The sequence below is a fragment of the Canis aureus genome, chromosome 8, assembly GCF_053574225.1.
Source record: "Canis aureus isolate CA01 chromosome 8, VMU_Caureus_v.1.0, whole genome shotgun sequence".
Taxonomy (NCBI): Eukaryota; Metazoa; Chordata; class Mammalia; order Carnivora; family Canidae; genus Canis; species Canis aureus.
In genome coordinates this window covers 38,784,548-38,799,653 of record NC_135618.1, presented here as the reverse complement: position 1 = coordinate 38,799,653, position 15,106 = coordinate 38,784,548, and the positions used below count along the sequence as shown (strand labels likewise).

The following is a 15,106-nucleotide window of genomic DNA, read 5'->3' as shown; positions in this document are numbered from 1 at the left end:
CATTCACGCTTCCCCCAGGCTCAAGCATCTTCTAGAGGCCCCAGGCCTGTGACCACCCAGCCTACCGCCCCAGGAGGAAGCTAGCCTGGGGAGCCAGGCTGAGCGACAAGAGGCTGGTCCCTGCTGAGTTCCAGTCCTCCGCCCACTGGCCTGGCCGTGCACACTGACCACCCCAGTTCCCCAGGAGACCCATCCCCAAGCCCATGCTACACGCAGCCTCATCTGTCTGCACCCCTGCATGGCCACCATGTCCTCCTTCCTATCGTGGCTAGTACTTCCTCTGAAGCTACGCCAAAGCCACGGGCAGCATCCTGGATGCGCTGGGAGCTGTCTCCAGGGTCCACTCCCAGGCCACAAAGGGGAAGTGTGTATAACTCTTGGTCTTGAGAACCACCAGCCCTGCCCCCAAACCCCCCTAGGTATTGCTGCTCCAAACCCCAGAGCGGCCTTGTGAAGGCCAGCCCCCAGTACTGACCAGCGGGAGGATGCAGACATGAGTCAGAGTGCGCAGCGCGGGGGCCTCCTCTGGGTGAGGTGGGCCTGCCAGCCCACTGTCGAGGCCCTCCCGGTGCCTCACCTGGAGCTGGTGCAGGAGGCGCTCCATGATGTTCAGTAGGATGTCCCAGGTCACAGCTTGCAGCTCCCTCCGGTACTTCTTGACGAGTCTGGTTATAGAGAGGACGATTTCATAGGACACCACTTCATTCGGACAGGTCATAGCCTAGAACAAGAGACCCAGAGAACACACAGTGGTCAGCGGCTTCCCACTGCTGCCCAGCAAGCCCCATCCCATGGCCCTCAGAGCTGAGCACGAGATGCCTTGGAGGGGCTTGCTCCCCACACGGATCTCAGGGGCCACAGAACTATCTTAGGAGCCCAGAAACACGCTTTCTACACTGGCTTCAAAGTGCTGGACTCAGGCAGCCCGGGTGGCTCAAGCGGTTTAGCACCGCCTTTGGCCCAGGGCCTGATCCTGGAGACCCGGGATCGAGTCCCACACTGGGCTCCTTGCATGGCGCCTGCTTCTCCCTCTGCCTGTGTCTCTGCTTCTCTCTCTCCTGTGTATTCTCAGAAATAAATAAATAAATAATTTAAAAAAAAAAAAGTGCTGGACTCCACTGGACTGGACCGTTCACGGCAGATTCTGGGCCACTGGCTCACCAGCCTAGCAGAACCTGGATGCTCCCCGCTCCACTGTCACGAAGCAGGACCTTGGCAGGAAGAACCAGTGGCTCCAGCCTGGGCGGCTCCCAGGCACACATGCTACATCTCTGGCCTTGCTCTCGAGCAAGAGCAAGACTAGCACTTAACAAAATGAAACCATCCCCAGCGGGACTCTTTTTTTTCTTTTTTAAAGATTTTATTTATTTATTCATGAGAGAGAGAGAGAGAGAGAGAGAGCGCGCGCGGCAGAGACAGAAGCAGGCTCCATGCAGGGAGCCCGACGTGGGACTCGCTCCCGGGTCTCCGGGATCATGCCCTGGACTGAAGGCAGCGCTAAAAGCTGAGCCACCAGGGCTGCCCCCTCTGCGGGAATCTTGAGAAGTTCTAATGTTCATCCGCAGAAGATGAAATTTATAAAATAGAACGTGTGCTTGAAGATAGAACCAAGGGTCCTAAACCTTGTCCCCGAGTTGCAAAGCAAGGCCTCTCACTGCCCACAGGCCTGTACTCAGCCCCCCAGTGCTGTGGGCCCCCCACCCCGCCAGCCTCTGTGGCACACAAACCAAGTCACCTCATAAAACGACGGCAACACAGACGTTGGGGAGTTCTTGAGAGAGTAGAGTCGGTGTGCTCCCCAAAGGGCCATCCCCACAAAGAACACAGCCCCTCTCAGCAGTGGGGCATCTTCCATGTAGGCTCTAGAAGCAATCCACAGCAAGACCACATGTCAGCGAAGCCCGCACCACCTCCCTGAGCTCCCTGCTCTCATGGGCAGAGGCAAAGCTGGGGAAGAGGCGGTGGGCAGGGGACCCGGGCCTGAGCAACGACCCGATCCACTCATGCACTCCCACCACAGTCAATCCTGCTGCCGCAGGACCGTGTCAGATGCCAGGGCACGAGGTAAAAGCAAGCCATCAGCCCCATGGTGCTCGAGGTCTAGGAAGCACGGATGTGAACCAAAGAACCATGTAAGGAGATGTCAGGTGCCTCTCTCAGGTTACAGCAAAGAATGAGAGCCCAGGGCCATGAGGATAACCTCCCCAGGGCGCTCAGGAAATGAGCAACCATGCTACATCAGCACGCGCTCAGACAAACGAGCATGGCAGAAGGACGTGCCAGCCAGGGGAGCAGGTGTGTGCAGAGGCCTTGGGTGGCTGGCACAGCAGCTAGGACAGGCGGGAGGTCCACAGGCTGAGGCAGGGCTGACTGCCCGGGCCTTGCCATGCTGGGCACTGTGGTTCTGATCCTCAGGGCAGGGGGAGCCATCACGGCTCCGAGCAAATGGTGCCACGGTCAGATCAGTGGTGGGAAAAGGTCATGTGGCTGCTGCGTGGAGTGGATGCCAGGAGCTCAGGAGCAGGTGCAGGAGACCAGCAAGGAGAGCGTGGGGGCCCAGGGGGCCGGCCCTAGGAGTGCACAGCCCTGAGCCACCCCTCAGGGGCAGAAGCAATAGGACCTGTGATGGTCTGCCCATGGGACAGGAGGCCTCGGGCCTCCTACCAGCGTCAGCGCTGACACAGGCCCCCTGGAGGAGGTCCGAGTGTGGGAGGGCTTATGGGGCTCAGCTCTGAATGTCCTGACTTCACAGCAGGAGGAGAGCACAAGAATCAGGCACAGAGCACATAGCTGTAGCTGCAGAGCAGGCTTTTGGGGCAGCTACCCCAAAGGGACAGAAAGCTCTCGGCTACCCCCGCCGGGCATGGGCCCACATTGCAAGCCTCCCGGAGGAGCCTCAGTGGCAGCCGACCCATGCCCCGAACCCGCGCACACTTGCCTGTCCTCCATGATGCGACACATGTTGTAGATGGCACTGTGGCCCAGGTGGGTGCCCAGCAGGTTCCGCATCAGCTGGGAAACAAAATGTACCGCCCTGAGAGAGGGGCAGATACCGGCCCGGGACCCGGGGGCCAGCCTCGTGCCGCCATCGCCCGGAAGCCCTCCACGTCCAGCCGGCTCTCCACCACCCCCTCCCAAACACGGAGTTTTCAAAATGCTAAAACCCTGGCCTCAGCTCAGCCACCTGGGAAAATGCTACTGGGCTCCCCTCAGCAGGACACACGGCCATTCACCCTGGCCATTCACAACATGGCCCTCGTCCCAGCCACGTGCTTTTAACGTCACCCTGGAGGGAAGAAGCCTCCAGGGCAAGGCCTAGACCCCCACCTTCCAGCAAGGCTCACAGAGCTCCTTCACGTTGATGGTGCGGCACAGGGTGACGATGAACAGGGGGAGGCTCTCAGCCGGCAGGCAGTTGTAGCAGACGACGGCGTCCAGCACCTGCAGGGAGACCTGGTGGGGGGGATGAGGGTCACGCCAGCCCTGCCCCGCCTCCCGCCCGCAGCAAGGGGACACCCACAGCCTCCCTCCCACCCCGCTTTAGTTGCTGTCGCCCCTCCCCCTTGCCGAAGCAGCCTTCCAGAGAACCAGAGGGGGCGAGCACCACTGTCACAGAGGCTCATGCCATCCTGAACTGTGACCCCACTGGCAGAGGTCGTCCAACCAACCACTTACTGCAGAGCCCTGAGCACCAGGGAGGCAGAGCCGCCAGCCTGGGGTCCCACGACCAGTGAAAGGCAGTGTGAGGCTAGACCCCAGAACCCCGGGTCTCACACACCCCCCAACCAGGCCTGCCCAGGAGGATGATGAGAGGGACCGTCCCCGGGGAGGACCAGCTACAAACCTCTATGTCCACGGATGACACGGTCTGGACGCACAGCAGGCAGATCATGCTGGTGGAGGAAGGGCAAAGTCAGCGGGAGGTTTCCCAGAGGCCGCGTGGCCACACGTCGCGCTCTGGTGACTCTACAATCATCAAGCGAGAGGCTCAACCCCCTTTGAGTTCCACTCACCCCCAGACAGGCAGGTGCCCGCTCTGGGCCACCGCTGCTCAGTGCTGGCTGTGCAACACCAGCAAGGCCCAGCCCCTGCCCTCATGCCTTCCACAGCGTTTGAAAGAACGGCCCCAGAGATAATAAGAAGCGCTAGCTAACGTTATGGGTCTGTGAGAAAGAAAACGCTATCGTTCTATCAATGTGAGCAAGAGGCAGCCACGTTGCTCCCAGCTTCTCCGTTCGCTTGCTGATGTCAACAGTTTTATCCACGCCACGGAGCTACACGCGGCGCCCAAGGAGCACAACTACCATCAGAGGGACGTGATTGGAACTCTTCTTACTGGACCATTGATGCAATGTACTCATCCAGGTAACAACTGTTGAACTTGACCAAGTTCACAAGCACCAGGAGGAATTCGGAGGACAGGCCGATGTCCATCCACTGCAGGACAAACCCAGCTGAGGGGGAAGAGGAGGAGGGCACTGTACTGTCTACTCACCTCCTCCCCAGGAGAACACCGCAGCTCCCCCGCTGCTGTCCCATCAGCGGACCCCGCACAGGCCAATGGAGGCTCGGCTGGAGCCCCAGCGGGTCAGTCCATCATGGACTGTGGCACATACAGCCCCCAGGACGCGCTGAGGGGGTGTAGGCTGAGGCACAGCCTGGGGCCCCGGGCCTGGGCTGGGCAAGCATCCCCGGGCACGTGTCTAGACGCAGATTCCTGCCCCCTACCCCTCCCTGACACTGTCTCAACAGAGACAGAAGCCACGCTTGGCCACTGGCCAAAAAGCCTTAGAAACCTGGGCACAGTCGGCCAGTGAGCACCTGTCAGAGCCAGGCGGCCAGCTGAGGCCCATTTCCGGGCCCCAGAAGTCCTTCTTCCTGTGCCCACAGCCATGACATGGAATCTCAAGACCCACGGATACGTCACCCCATCGGGACAACAGGGAGGAAGGCCAGCCAAGAGGAGGGCTGGGAGGTCAGGCCTGGGGCACAGAGAGGCCCATGAAGAAGACACAGTGGGGCGCCCCACCTCCAGAAACCTCAGGGCGCCCCAGATAAAGCACGGGCTGACACCTGGGTCACCAGCATGCTCTCCCTACAGCAGGACTCAGACCACCTGCTGCCCACCAGGCGGTCTCACTCCGAAGGGATTCTGAGCCTGCAGGTCTGGGCTGGAGCCCAGGACTGTCTGTCTCTAACAGGCTCCCCAGGAGCCACTCTGGTTGGCACTCACATGAGCAGGACCTCATGGTGCCGCGCCCCTTTCAGGCCGTCCCTGTGACCTGCAGCACATCCTCTGTGCCCCGGCAGCCTTCTGGCGCCTCTGGGTTAAATGGGACCCCCCAGGCCAGAGAAACCTCACACCAATGTGGCACCCACCCAGTTCTTCTTCCAAGTAGGTGATGTGTCTCCCATTGTCCGTGAGGGCCTTGAAAACTTCCAGTCTTTCATGGAGGTCTTCGTTAGCGGGGTAATCCTTGATGGCCCTAAAGAACAGAGCCCGGAGAACGCCCAGGCGGTCCCCCTGCAGACAGAGGCGCTCCTTTAGTCCTGCCAGCACCCCCGACCAGCTGTGAGCAGTCCAAGAAGTACAGTGGGCTCCCTTCTCCCTCCCACAGGAACTGACTGTGAGGGACACGTCGGGCACATCAGAGTGGCTCCAGATAAGGGGTGTGCGTGTGTGCAGCATCTACTGTGTGGGAGCTCTGGGCACGGAGTGGACACAGCAGGGACAATGCAGTCCCAGCCCTCCCGGGGCTCCTGGCCAAGAACAGACATCCTCATGTCCACCAGGACAAAAATGGTCTGACTGCACTAAAAGAGGACAGACCTTTCCGAGCAGCAGGGGTGTGGACGAGAGAGAAGGGAGCCTCCCAAGCAGGAACGGAGGGGCCACCTGTGGTTCTAGAAGCTCAGAGCAGCATGGCCAGAGCCTGACGCACAGGGAGCCACAGGCAGAGGCCCAGGGCAGGGGCATGAGGGCAGCAGGACTGGGGAACCACCCATCTCTCGTGGTGGGCATATCCCCCATTGTTTTGCATGAACGGATTCATCTACTCCCCAAGATATTCCAGAGGAGGAAGGAACAACAGGCATTCCCGTTCTATGGGAGAGGAGACAGAGGCTCAGTGACTCCCACCAGGGTCCGAGAGGCTGCGGGGCACACTCCGGCTGTCTGCAGCCCCCCCGGGGCCACCCCTCACACCCAGCCCAGCTCCACCAGCGCACGGCCCCGCTGCCCATTACCTGCCCCTGCACAATGGCCTTCAGCAGCGCCAGCACTGCATGCCGGGCCTCGGGGGGACGCTCCGGCTGCAGCAGGTCCGCGACAGCCTTCCAGAGCGCTTCCACTGCATGCTGCCGCCGGCGAAGAAGAACAGCGGTGAAGGCATGCTGGCCCCCTCGACTCGAGGCTCAGCACCACGAGCCAATGACGGAGCAGGACACCACTTCTTAGAACTCCCTCCCCAGAGCCCCCCGCCGCCCCCGCCCCCGTGGACCCGTCACAGCCCCCATGACCCTGAGCCTGATGAGGGGAATGACTCCAAACTACTTCAAACCCACGTAGGTCCTGGCTACAGGCTGGGGGGCAGCGGGCCAGGGGAGCTGTCCTGGCTGCCCCGCAGAGGTTGGCCAGGGGTCCCCCTTGGGGGCTGGCTCAGACTCGGGGAAGAAAGCCACTGAAAGGTCTCAGGACCAGGCGGTCCCTGGGTCTGCAGCCTGACACAGAAACCCCACTGCCCTGGCCTCCCGCTGTGGAAGCACACCACACGTCTGCTGCGCCTGTGCTGCCCAGAATTCGCATGGCCTTCTGGAATCTGCCTCCGCTAAGCCCCACACCCAGGGGGAAGCTGAGTCCTGTTCCCCACAGCCACCCCGAATCAGTCTCTCATGCCACCTTCTCTTCACGTTAACCATCCCATGCCCCCTTCAACCTGGGTCTTCAGACGACTCAACCTTTCCTGGGCTCACTTTTCCCAAGAAGGAACTAAAAAGTCCTTTAGGTGTTGCCTGACCAACAACCTGACCGTGTTCAGGATACTCTGGAACTTTCACCTCCTTTGTCCCATGCACAACACTCCTGGTGACACAACGTAACCCCTGACAAGATGCAGACACCGACCCGGTGGACTCTGACAGCCTCAGGCTCACCTGTCCATCGGCCACAGGCCCCCCCTCCTGTACCTACACAGGCAACTTTACAGACATGGGTGCCTACTCTCACCTCTATCCTTGATACCATAGAGCCTGCATGTTTCAGGTGACCTGCGATGTGGTGCATGCTCTCCCCTCCCCCTTAGCAAATCCCAATCCGCTCGCTCCATGTCCCCTCCCGAGTTGCCCATACGAGCTGGGGGCCAGGCTACAGCAGAGCCCTGCAGGTGATCTCAGGACCACTTCCTGGTCTGTCTTCGAGATGCCCGGAGAGGGCCTGCAAACACCTGCCTGAAATAAACACGCTCACGTCTGTGGGGCTGCTCGATGCCACCAGCCAGACACCACTCCCAAAGAGACACCAGAAAGGGCAGGCCTGGAGTCAAACGGCTTCCTGATGTACCCTTACCTTCCCTGTAACACGAAAAGACCACTGAGCACGGCTCTCTGCGAGTCACTACAGACGCTTTGTTGGAACTGCCAGGAAAGGCTTCATCCCTCTACTCCCCACCCCTGCATGTGATGGACCCCAAAGGGTTGGGCTCAGCGCATTTGCAGAAGCTTCCCCATCACTAAGATGCAGGTTAAGCGTCCCTAAAATGGAGCGTGAGTTAGCGCCAGCAGGCAGCTGCCAACCCGGCTCCTAGAAAGAGCCGTCAGACTCCTCGACAGCAGTCAAATGAGGCGGACCTACCTCTTCAAATTTCTTCGTTTTTGCAACTTCGCAGATCTGCCCTATCACCCGGATGCGATTGTTGATGCCGCATTCAACACTCAGCTCCTGGCGAGAGACGAAGGGAGAAAAGGGGCCAGCGCTCAGGCAACAGGACTCCTGAACAGCCAGTCACAGACCATCCCGAGGATCGTAGCGCGTGTCCACGCTGCAGACTTGCCACGGATCTTTCTGCAATCGGGGATCACCAGGGCTTATGGCCCCGTCTCAGCTGAGAACACTCTGCTTCTCTTTTTCACGTTTCTTTTTATTTATTTATTATTTTATGATAGTCACAGAGAGAGAAAGAGAGAAAGGCAGAGACATAGGCAGAGGGAGAAGCAGGCTCCATGCACCGGGAGCCCGACGTGGGATTCGATCCCGGGTCTCCAGGATCGCGCCCTGGGCCGAAGGCAGGCGCCAAACCGCTGCGCCACCCAGGGATCCCACGTTTCTTTTTATTAAGATAACGTTCACTTAACAAAATTAGCTGTTTAGACAACTTAAAACCGTACCATGTAGCTTGTAGCATATTCACAATGGCTCGCAACCAGCTCCACTAATTCCAGAATATTTCCATCATGTAAAAGGGAAACTTCACGCCCATTAGCACTCACCACCCCCCCATCCCTTCAGACCCTGAGACACGCTGATCTACTTTCCATCTCTGTGGATTTACCTATTGTGGACATTTCATAGAAATAGAATCACACGTTACGTGGGGGCCTTTGCGCCTGGCTCTTTTTGCTTAGCGCGTTTTCAGCGTTCATCCACATTCCGGCACGTGTCAATACTTCATTCCTTTCTTTTTTTGCCAGACAATGCTCCACCGTGCGGATGTGATCACGTGTCATCTGTTCACCAGCTGATGAACGTTTTGGTTGTTTCCCAACGGGAAACTTTACGAGCGCAGACACAGCGTGTATGAGACACAGGTGCCGGGATGAGGGAGAGGGGATCAAACACACGCCAGAAAACGGAGCCCTGCGAGTGCCAGGAGCTCAGGTTACCATTAACACCTGGCAACACCTGGCCGTAGCCCTAATCACCTGTGCAAACGACTGCAACGCTTAGGCCACCTGGTCAAGTAGGTCTCCCTGCATCGACAGCTGGGTGCGAGCTCACGCGTGCTGGACCAGGTCCTCATCGTCCTGCCTTCCTGAACCTCGGAAGGACAGGCGGACAGGCTTCCCCAGCCCCGCGCCAGCCGCATGCCAGCCTGCCCGGCAGCTCACTCACTCTCAGGATGTCCGCCGTGATGATGAACTCGGTCTGCTTGCCCTCTGCTGACCTGGGGTTTGGCCTCGGGGTTCCCAGTCCCAAGAGAATCCTGAACTTCTCCTTCAGGCCTGAGTCTTTGCTCGTAGGCTTGGCCATGGTGGGCAGGGACGCGGCGAGGCCGCCTCTGCGCCGAGGAAACAGGCAGAGGTCTCAGGGGCAGCGCCCGCGAAGCCGGGTCTGCGCGCACGCCCCGCCCGCGGCCCCGAGGGCCTGGAGCACCGCCGGCGGCCCGGCAGCAGCGGCCCCGGGAGGGGCGGGGACCCGGGCGGCCCCTCGCACCCGCTCCGCCTTACAGCCCGGGGGGCCCGCGGCTCCAGGCTCGGGCGGCGGTGGGCGCGGCCGAAGGCCCGGGCCGCCACTGACACTGCGGGGTCCACCCCCGCGCCGCCGCCGGAAGCTCGATCCGCACTTCCGGCGGCGGGCCGGGGCCGAGGGTCGCCGCCGGGCTTGCTGGGAGTCGTAGTTCCGGGCTGCTCTCCGGCGGAAAGCAGGGGGGCCGGAGGGGGCGGGGCGAGAGTCGGGTCACGTGGTGTGGCCGCGGGGGCCGCCGGGATGTGTAGTCCGCGGGACTCTGGCTTGAGCATGGCCGCCGTGAGGATGATGACCCGGAGCCGGAGCGGGGGGCCGGGGGCCGCACCGCGGCGGGGTGGGGAGGAGGCGGCTCCGCTCCAGAGGCGGGAGGCGGCTGCAGGTACCCTCACGCCCGCATTGGGGCATGGGGAGAGGCGATGGAAGGAGCCTGCCGGGGCCGGCGGCTGGGAATCCGAGTCGCCCCCACGTGGGGCTCTGGCTCCCACCCTGTCCCCTGTGCCCAGGACGCAGGGGGCAGGGGTCGGTCCACACGGACCGCGTCCCGGTACCCGCCCGGGGATGCTGCACTCGTGCCAGGCTTCTGGGGGCAGGCCAGCCTTGCTCTCCTGGCTGCTTCCCGCGGGATGGGGGGCCTGGTGCCCAGTCCTCGCCCCCGCTTGAGGGAGCCCCAGGGGGGGACCGGGAAAGGGCAAGCCGTTCTGTGTGTTGTGCAGGCGTGAAGGACCTGGCTGTACAGGACTGGGGGGGCGGTAGCCAGACCCACAGGGCCCCTGCACCCTGTCCTTCAGGACACCGGAGGGGGACTCCTTAGGCACCCAACCAACCCTAGCCCGGGACACAGCTCCATCCTGAGGGAAGCAGGGCGAGGGGAATAAGCAGATGGCAGCGCGCGCTGGGTAGGCAGGAGCCCTGAGGCTGGGGTGAGTTTGGAGTTCGTCGGAAGTACAAGAAGTCAAAGAGGAGTTTTAAACAGACGTGACACAATCTGATTTGGGCGGTAAGACTTGCTGTCTGGCACCGTGTGGGAGCTAGATGGGGGAGGCACCCCTTCCTCCTGTTGGTAGAGCCGTCCTGTGCCGACTCAGACTCGGTCAGGAGGGCAGTGGCATCGGGAAAGCTGACCTGCCCCCGAAGCACCCGCAGCTGTAGCAGATGATGGATGGTCATTGAATGGATGACGAAGGGAGAGGGCAGGCAGGGCAGCACCCACCCCCACCCCCACCCCCACCTGTGGCCCCTGCTGAATGGCACATTTTTGCAGAAGGAAAGAAAAACCCTAGCCTTGCAAAGCATCAGCGGAAGACACAAAAACTGAAGGTGGCCTACGAAGCCCCAGGTCACGAGAAAGGAGAGAGCCACAAAGCCCTGGAGGCACTAGGCTGGGAGCCCCAGGACTGGCGGCAGCAGCTGGAGAATATCCGCACCATGAGGAGTGGGAAGGACGCCCCCGTGGACTGGCTGGGGGTTGAGCACTGCCATGACCCCAGCGCACCCCCAAAGGTAGGCAGGGGCCGCACCTGCCTGGTGACTCCCTTCTGGACCAGACACATGCCTCCTCTGAGGCCTCTGGCTGCGCACAGCCTGACCCGTGGCAGCCCTTGGCTGGCACCCGAAAGGAAGGCAGGCAGTGAAAGGAAGGCAGGCAGCGTGTCGAGGGGAAGCGCCTGAGGCCCCGAGCAGGGAGCAGCATCACCTGCTCGGCAGGTGAAGACTGCCTGCAGCTTGGGGTTTCGTGCTCTGCCTTCTGCCAGCAGAGTCCTGACACACCAGGAGTCTTCGTAATGTTTCCTGAGAGAGAGAGAGCTCCTTACACTTCACTGGCTTGGAGCGTGGCCTTTAGACCAACTTGATCCTAATCCCAGCCCCACTAGCTGGGACCTGGGTGCACGGACTTCTTTGGGGGTCAGTTTGTGTGTAAGTTGTGGCCTTATCCACAGCGCACAGCAATCACGGTGGGAGGCGCTGGCTGTCAAGCATGGCGATGATACATTTACGTCTCCAGGTGATCTTTGTAAGGCAGGTACTGTTATCGTCCCCATGTTATGTAGGAAAAAAAAGCAAAACAAGCCCAGGCTGGACGCCTTACACAGTGCGTTGGCCAGAGTGGCTGGGAGGCTGTCATGTGTTGGCCAGGGTCATGGGTAGAGGTGGTCTAGGGTTTGGCTGGGGCCTGGCCCACACTGAGCTACCTAGGACCTGTCACTGCCCTGGTTCCGGTCACTGTGCCAACAGGTGCAGAGGTACCAGGTGCTACTGTCACTGATGCTCTCCAGCCAAACCAAAGACCAGGTGACAGCAGGCGCCATGCAGCGACTGCGCGCTCACGGCCTGACAGTGGACAGCATCCTACAGACAGATGACGCCACGCTGGGCTCGCTCATCTACCCCGTAGGCTTCTGGAGGGTGAGCCCACTGGCCTGGGAAAGATGTCAGGAGGCTGATGGGAGGCCGTGGGGTACAGGAGGCCAGGGGTGCCTCTTAGGCCACAGGGACCCGGATGTGAGCTCCCAGTGGAGCCCCCTGCCCCTCTGGCCAGCACACGGGGCCAGGACCATTGGGCCTCCCTCCTTGGCCTTTCCTGTTTGCAGCCCACCCCTTCCTTCCTCCACCTCCCCACCCGGCTGACTGGCGCTTCCTTTCCTCCCTGAGGCTGCCCACCGCCTTTCCCTTTGTTTACTCCGGGCCTCCCTGGAGTGCGTCACCCCCTCCCTCTGGAGCCCCAACGGGCCACAGAGCGCTGGGTGGCGAATAGGCGGGTCCGCTGAAGGCGGCCGGGCGGGTGCGGCTGCTTCCCCTTGGTACTAGCGTGGGCTGCAGTTTGTCAAATGGGTTTTAAATAGCCCTCTCTGCTTGGGCACGGAGTGGGAACCACCCAGCTGGCCTGGCGGCTGGTGGGGGAGCCCCAGGCTCCAGCCTGCCTTCCTGAAGGTCCAGGTGCTACTGAGCTCAGCTCCTGGCACGGCTGGCCTCTGGGGGAATGATGGGGCAGGGCACCTGAGCTACACCCCACACACGGGTCACAGGTGCAGGCCCGCATCAGGCCTCCCCAGTCTCTGCTGCCCTCGGCTCACCCCCAACTCCTAGGGAGACAGGGGCACACAGGTACCACTGAGTGTGTCGTTAGCAGGTGATGGGCAGCTCTGGGCACCTGTGGGTTTCCCTTGGGACTCACGTCCTCTGGTAGGGCTACACCATTCACCTCTGGGGCCGACCACCCCTCTCCATCTTTCAGAGCAAGGTAAAGTACATCAAGCAGACCAGTGCCATCCTGCAGCAGCGCTACGGCGGGGACATCCCAGCATCTGTGGCAGAGCTGGTGGCACTGCCCGGCGTGGGGCCCAAGATGGCACACCTGGCCATGGCGGTGGCCTGGGGCACTGTGTCAGGCATCGGTGAGTGGCATCCACACTGTTGGAGGGCAGGGCTGGCCACATCTGTGACCCCAGGTCTGCTCCCCCACAATTTAGCTCAAAGGGTCAGAAAGATGTTTCCAGCACTGAGGTAGGCCTGGCCCACCCATGGATGAGGGCTAATGGGAGGAGTTCCCATCTGCCGAGCACCTACTGTGCACTGGGCTCTGGGAGAGGCCCTGGGCATGGACTCAAGGCCTGTGCTGTGCAGGAAGAAAGATGTTGAGCAAATAACTGCTGTGAGGTAGAAGCGTTCGTGCGGGGGCAGGGTGGGTGGTCGTGCATGGCAGTGTCAGAGCTGAAGCGTAAGGGTGGGCTGGCCAGGCTAAGAGGCAGAAGTGCCACCCAGGCGGGAGGAACAGCGTCTGCAAAGCCAGCAGGTGGGAAAAAGAGCCAGTAGAAGAAGTCTCAAGAATGAGCATAGGCTGGTGGGGGAGACAGTAAAGGCAGGGGGACCCCAAGGGAGGAGGAGCTGGGGGGAGCCCCTTCCAGAATCCGTTTCCTGACGGTGGTGGTGTCTCTGAAGACGGACCCTGGATCAGGGGGCTGCTTCGTCAGACCTTTGCTCAGATTTGAGCTTCCGCGGCCACACGGCGGCAGGCCTGGCCAGCGCAGAGACCAGGGCCTGAGCCACAGCCTCTGCGCCCACCTGGTGCTCCTGCTGCCAGCGCTGCAAGAGGGCAGAGACTCCCCAGCACTTCCCCTGGTCCTAAAGCCTCTGCTCCCTGGGGTGGGGACCCTTCGCGTGGGCAGGGGGCAGCCAGGGGCTGAGGGGCCCCGCCGTGAAGCCGGGCTGGAACCCAGCGGCCCGGAGACCGCGGTGGGCCTGGCGGTGGGCCGGGACAGAGCTTGCCCTCCCCTCCCCCACCCGCAGCCGCCAGCCTCTTGCCAGCCCCAAGGCGTGGATACTTGAGCTTATCTGGTGGCTGTCCTCGGCTGCCCGAGGCCTGAGTCCCAGGAGGGGTCTGGAAGGTCTGTGGGGGAAGGGCCCACAGCCCCGGGAACAGGACTTTGGCGACAGCAGACACACAGGAGGGGAGTCCGAATGTCCCCCTTTCTGGATGTCTGCGGGCGCTCAGTTAGCAGCCCAGGGCTGTGGCCACAGCAGCCAGTGTCAGCACTGCCATCCCGTCCCAGCCGAGTGACCGAGAGGCAAGGTGCTTGCTCTCTGAGCTTCGGCCTCCAGGCTGGGAACGTATGCAGGGCGGGCAGAGCCTTCCTGGAGCTGCCCGCGGGAGCCTCCCGGTGTGGGGAGGCCCTGGGCCGGGCCTCTGGGTGGCAGGACGGAGCTGAGGCTTGGTAACCACTGTGGGTGCCCCCACCCTGTGTCCCCAGGGCACCCTCGGTCAGTGTCTGGGGAGGGAGCAGGTTCAGGACTCCATCTCTCTTCTGGAGGAGGCCCCCGTGAGCAGGTGCCAAGCCGAGCCCTGGGGTGGCCGGCCCAGGGGAGCTGGGACCCTGCCCCCACTAGGTGATAGCTGCAGCTGGCCGGCCCATCCTCCCTGTGCTGTCCCTGACCATGCGGCAGTCGGTGCAGTGTCCTCAAGGTGGCCCGCTGGACCCAGCCCTGAGACCCGGCCTGGCACAGCTGGCACCTGGGCCGGGAGCTGCCGCTGCTGCCTGCCCCCCAGCTGCAGGACCCAAGGCCTCTGGCTCAGCTGCTGCCCCGCTCTCTGCAGTTCGGGGCCCTCTGGAAACCGGGGGGTGGGAGGAGGGGACCCTGGGCCTGTGCTCGGGGCTGTGGGCAGGGAGCCACCTGGTAAGCACGCTCTGTGATGACCCGGTGCCGCCTCCACCAGCGGTGGACACACATGTGCACAGAATCGCCAACAGACTCAGGTGGACCAGGACCACGACCACGTCCCCAGAGAAGACGCGCGCTGCCCTGGAGGAGTGGCTGCCCCGGTGCGACAGGGTGGGGGGCTGGTGGGGCTCTCCTCTGTGTCCCTCCCACACTGACCTCCCTGCCCTTCACAGGGAGCTGTGGGGTGAGATCAACGGACTGTTGGTGGGCTTCGGCCAGCAGACATGTCTGCCCGTACGCCCTCGCTGCGGGGCCTGCCTCAACCGCAGCCTGTGCCCCGCCGCACAGAGCCCCTGACGCCCGCGCCTGCCCCCGCCTGCCCCCGCCTGCCCCCGCCGGAGAGCCGCAGCCTGTCTGTAATAAACCCTGGGAGTTGTTTGCATCAGGGTCTGGCTGAATCTTCCCTGGGGCGCGGGGCAGGCCGGGAGCACG

General features: G+C 62.0%; 2 protein-coding genes across 16 annotated transcripts in view; one reads left to right on the top strand and one right to left on the bottom strand.

Moving 5' to 3' along the window:
• Positions 1 to 9,371, bottom strand: part of TSC2 (TSC complex subunit 2) — a 33,393-nt gene extending 24,022 nt beyond the window's left edge. For 4 of the 12 annotated variants that reach the window (XM_077906177.1, XM_077906179.1, XM_077906180.1 and 1 more), the window contains exons 1-10: positions 9,107 to 9,363; positions 7,850 to 7,936; positions 6,247 to 6,357; positions 5,380 to 5,524; positions 4,337 to 4,454; positions 3,845 to 3,893; positions 3,328 to 3,453; positions 2,939 to 3,012; positions 1,736 to 1,862; positions 578 to 721 (exon numbers count right to left, since the gene is read on the bottom strand). In XM_077906177.1, coding sequence (XP_077762303.1) covers positions 578 to 721; positions 1,736 to 1,862; positions 2,939 to 3,012; positions 3,328 to 3,453; positions 3,845 to 3,893; positions 4,337 to 4,454; positions 5,380 to 5,524; positions 6,247 to 6,357; positions 7,850 to 7,936; positions 9,107 to 9,244 — 1,119 coding nt within the window. In that variant the 5' untranslated portion in view covers positions 9,245 to 9,363. Of the gene's footprint in view, positions 1 to 577; positions 722 to 1,735; positions 1,863 to 2,938; positions 3,013 to 3,327; positions 3,454 to 3,844; positions 3,894 to 4,336; positions 4,455 to 5,379; positions 5,525 to 6,246; positions 6,358 to 7,849; positions 7,937 to 9,106 lie in introns of those variants that run through there. The other 8 variants (XM_077906175.1, XM_077906176.1, XM_077906182.1 and 5 more) reach the window with 6 other exon arrangements.
• Positions 9,372 to 9,691: 320 nt separating this feature from the next.
• NTHL1 (nth like DNA glycosylase 1) lies at positions 9,692 to 15,086 on the top strand. 4 transcript variants are annotated; one of them, XM_077906167.1, is made up of 6 exons: positions 9,692 to 9,839; positions 10,725 to 10,960; positions 11,693 to 11,863; positions 12,693 to 12,852; positions 14,670 to 14,775; positions 14,848 to 15,056. In XM_077906167.1, the coding sequence occupies exons 1-6, from the start codon at positions 9,701 to 9,703 to the stop codon at positions 14,969 to 14,971; spliced, it is 936 nt and encodes a 311-aa protein (XP_077762293.1). In that variant the 5' UTR covers positions 9,692 to 9,700; the 3' UTR covers positions 14,972 to 15,056. The 4 variants fall into 4 exon arrangements, with proteins under 4 accessions (XP_077762293.1, XP_077762292.1, XP_077762294.1 ...); XM_077906166.1 differs by having other exon boundaries at positions 10,722 to 10,960; XM_077906168.1 differs by lacking the exon at positions 14,670 to 14,775 and having other exon boundaries at positions 10,722 to 10,960; positions 14,848 to 15,086.
• Positions 15,087 to 15,106: the final 20 nt, after the last annotated feature.

Bases quoted from the DNA above. Each gene is read 5' to 3' on its own strand.
- NTHL1 (XM_077906166.1), top strand. From the start codon at position 9,701: ATGTGTAGTCCGCGGGACTCTGGCTTGAGCATGGCCGCCGTGAGGATG. The intron at 9,840-10,721 runs GTACCCTCACGC...ACATTTTTGCAG, and splicing joins GAGGCGGGAGGCGGCTGCAG to AAGGAAAGAAAAACCCTAGC. The intron at 11,864-12,692 runs GTGAGCCCACTG...TCCATCTTTCAG, and splicing joins ACCCCGTAGGCTTCTGGAGG to AGCAAGGTAAAGTACATCAA.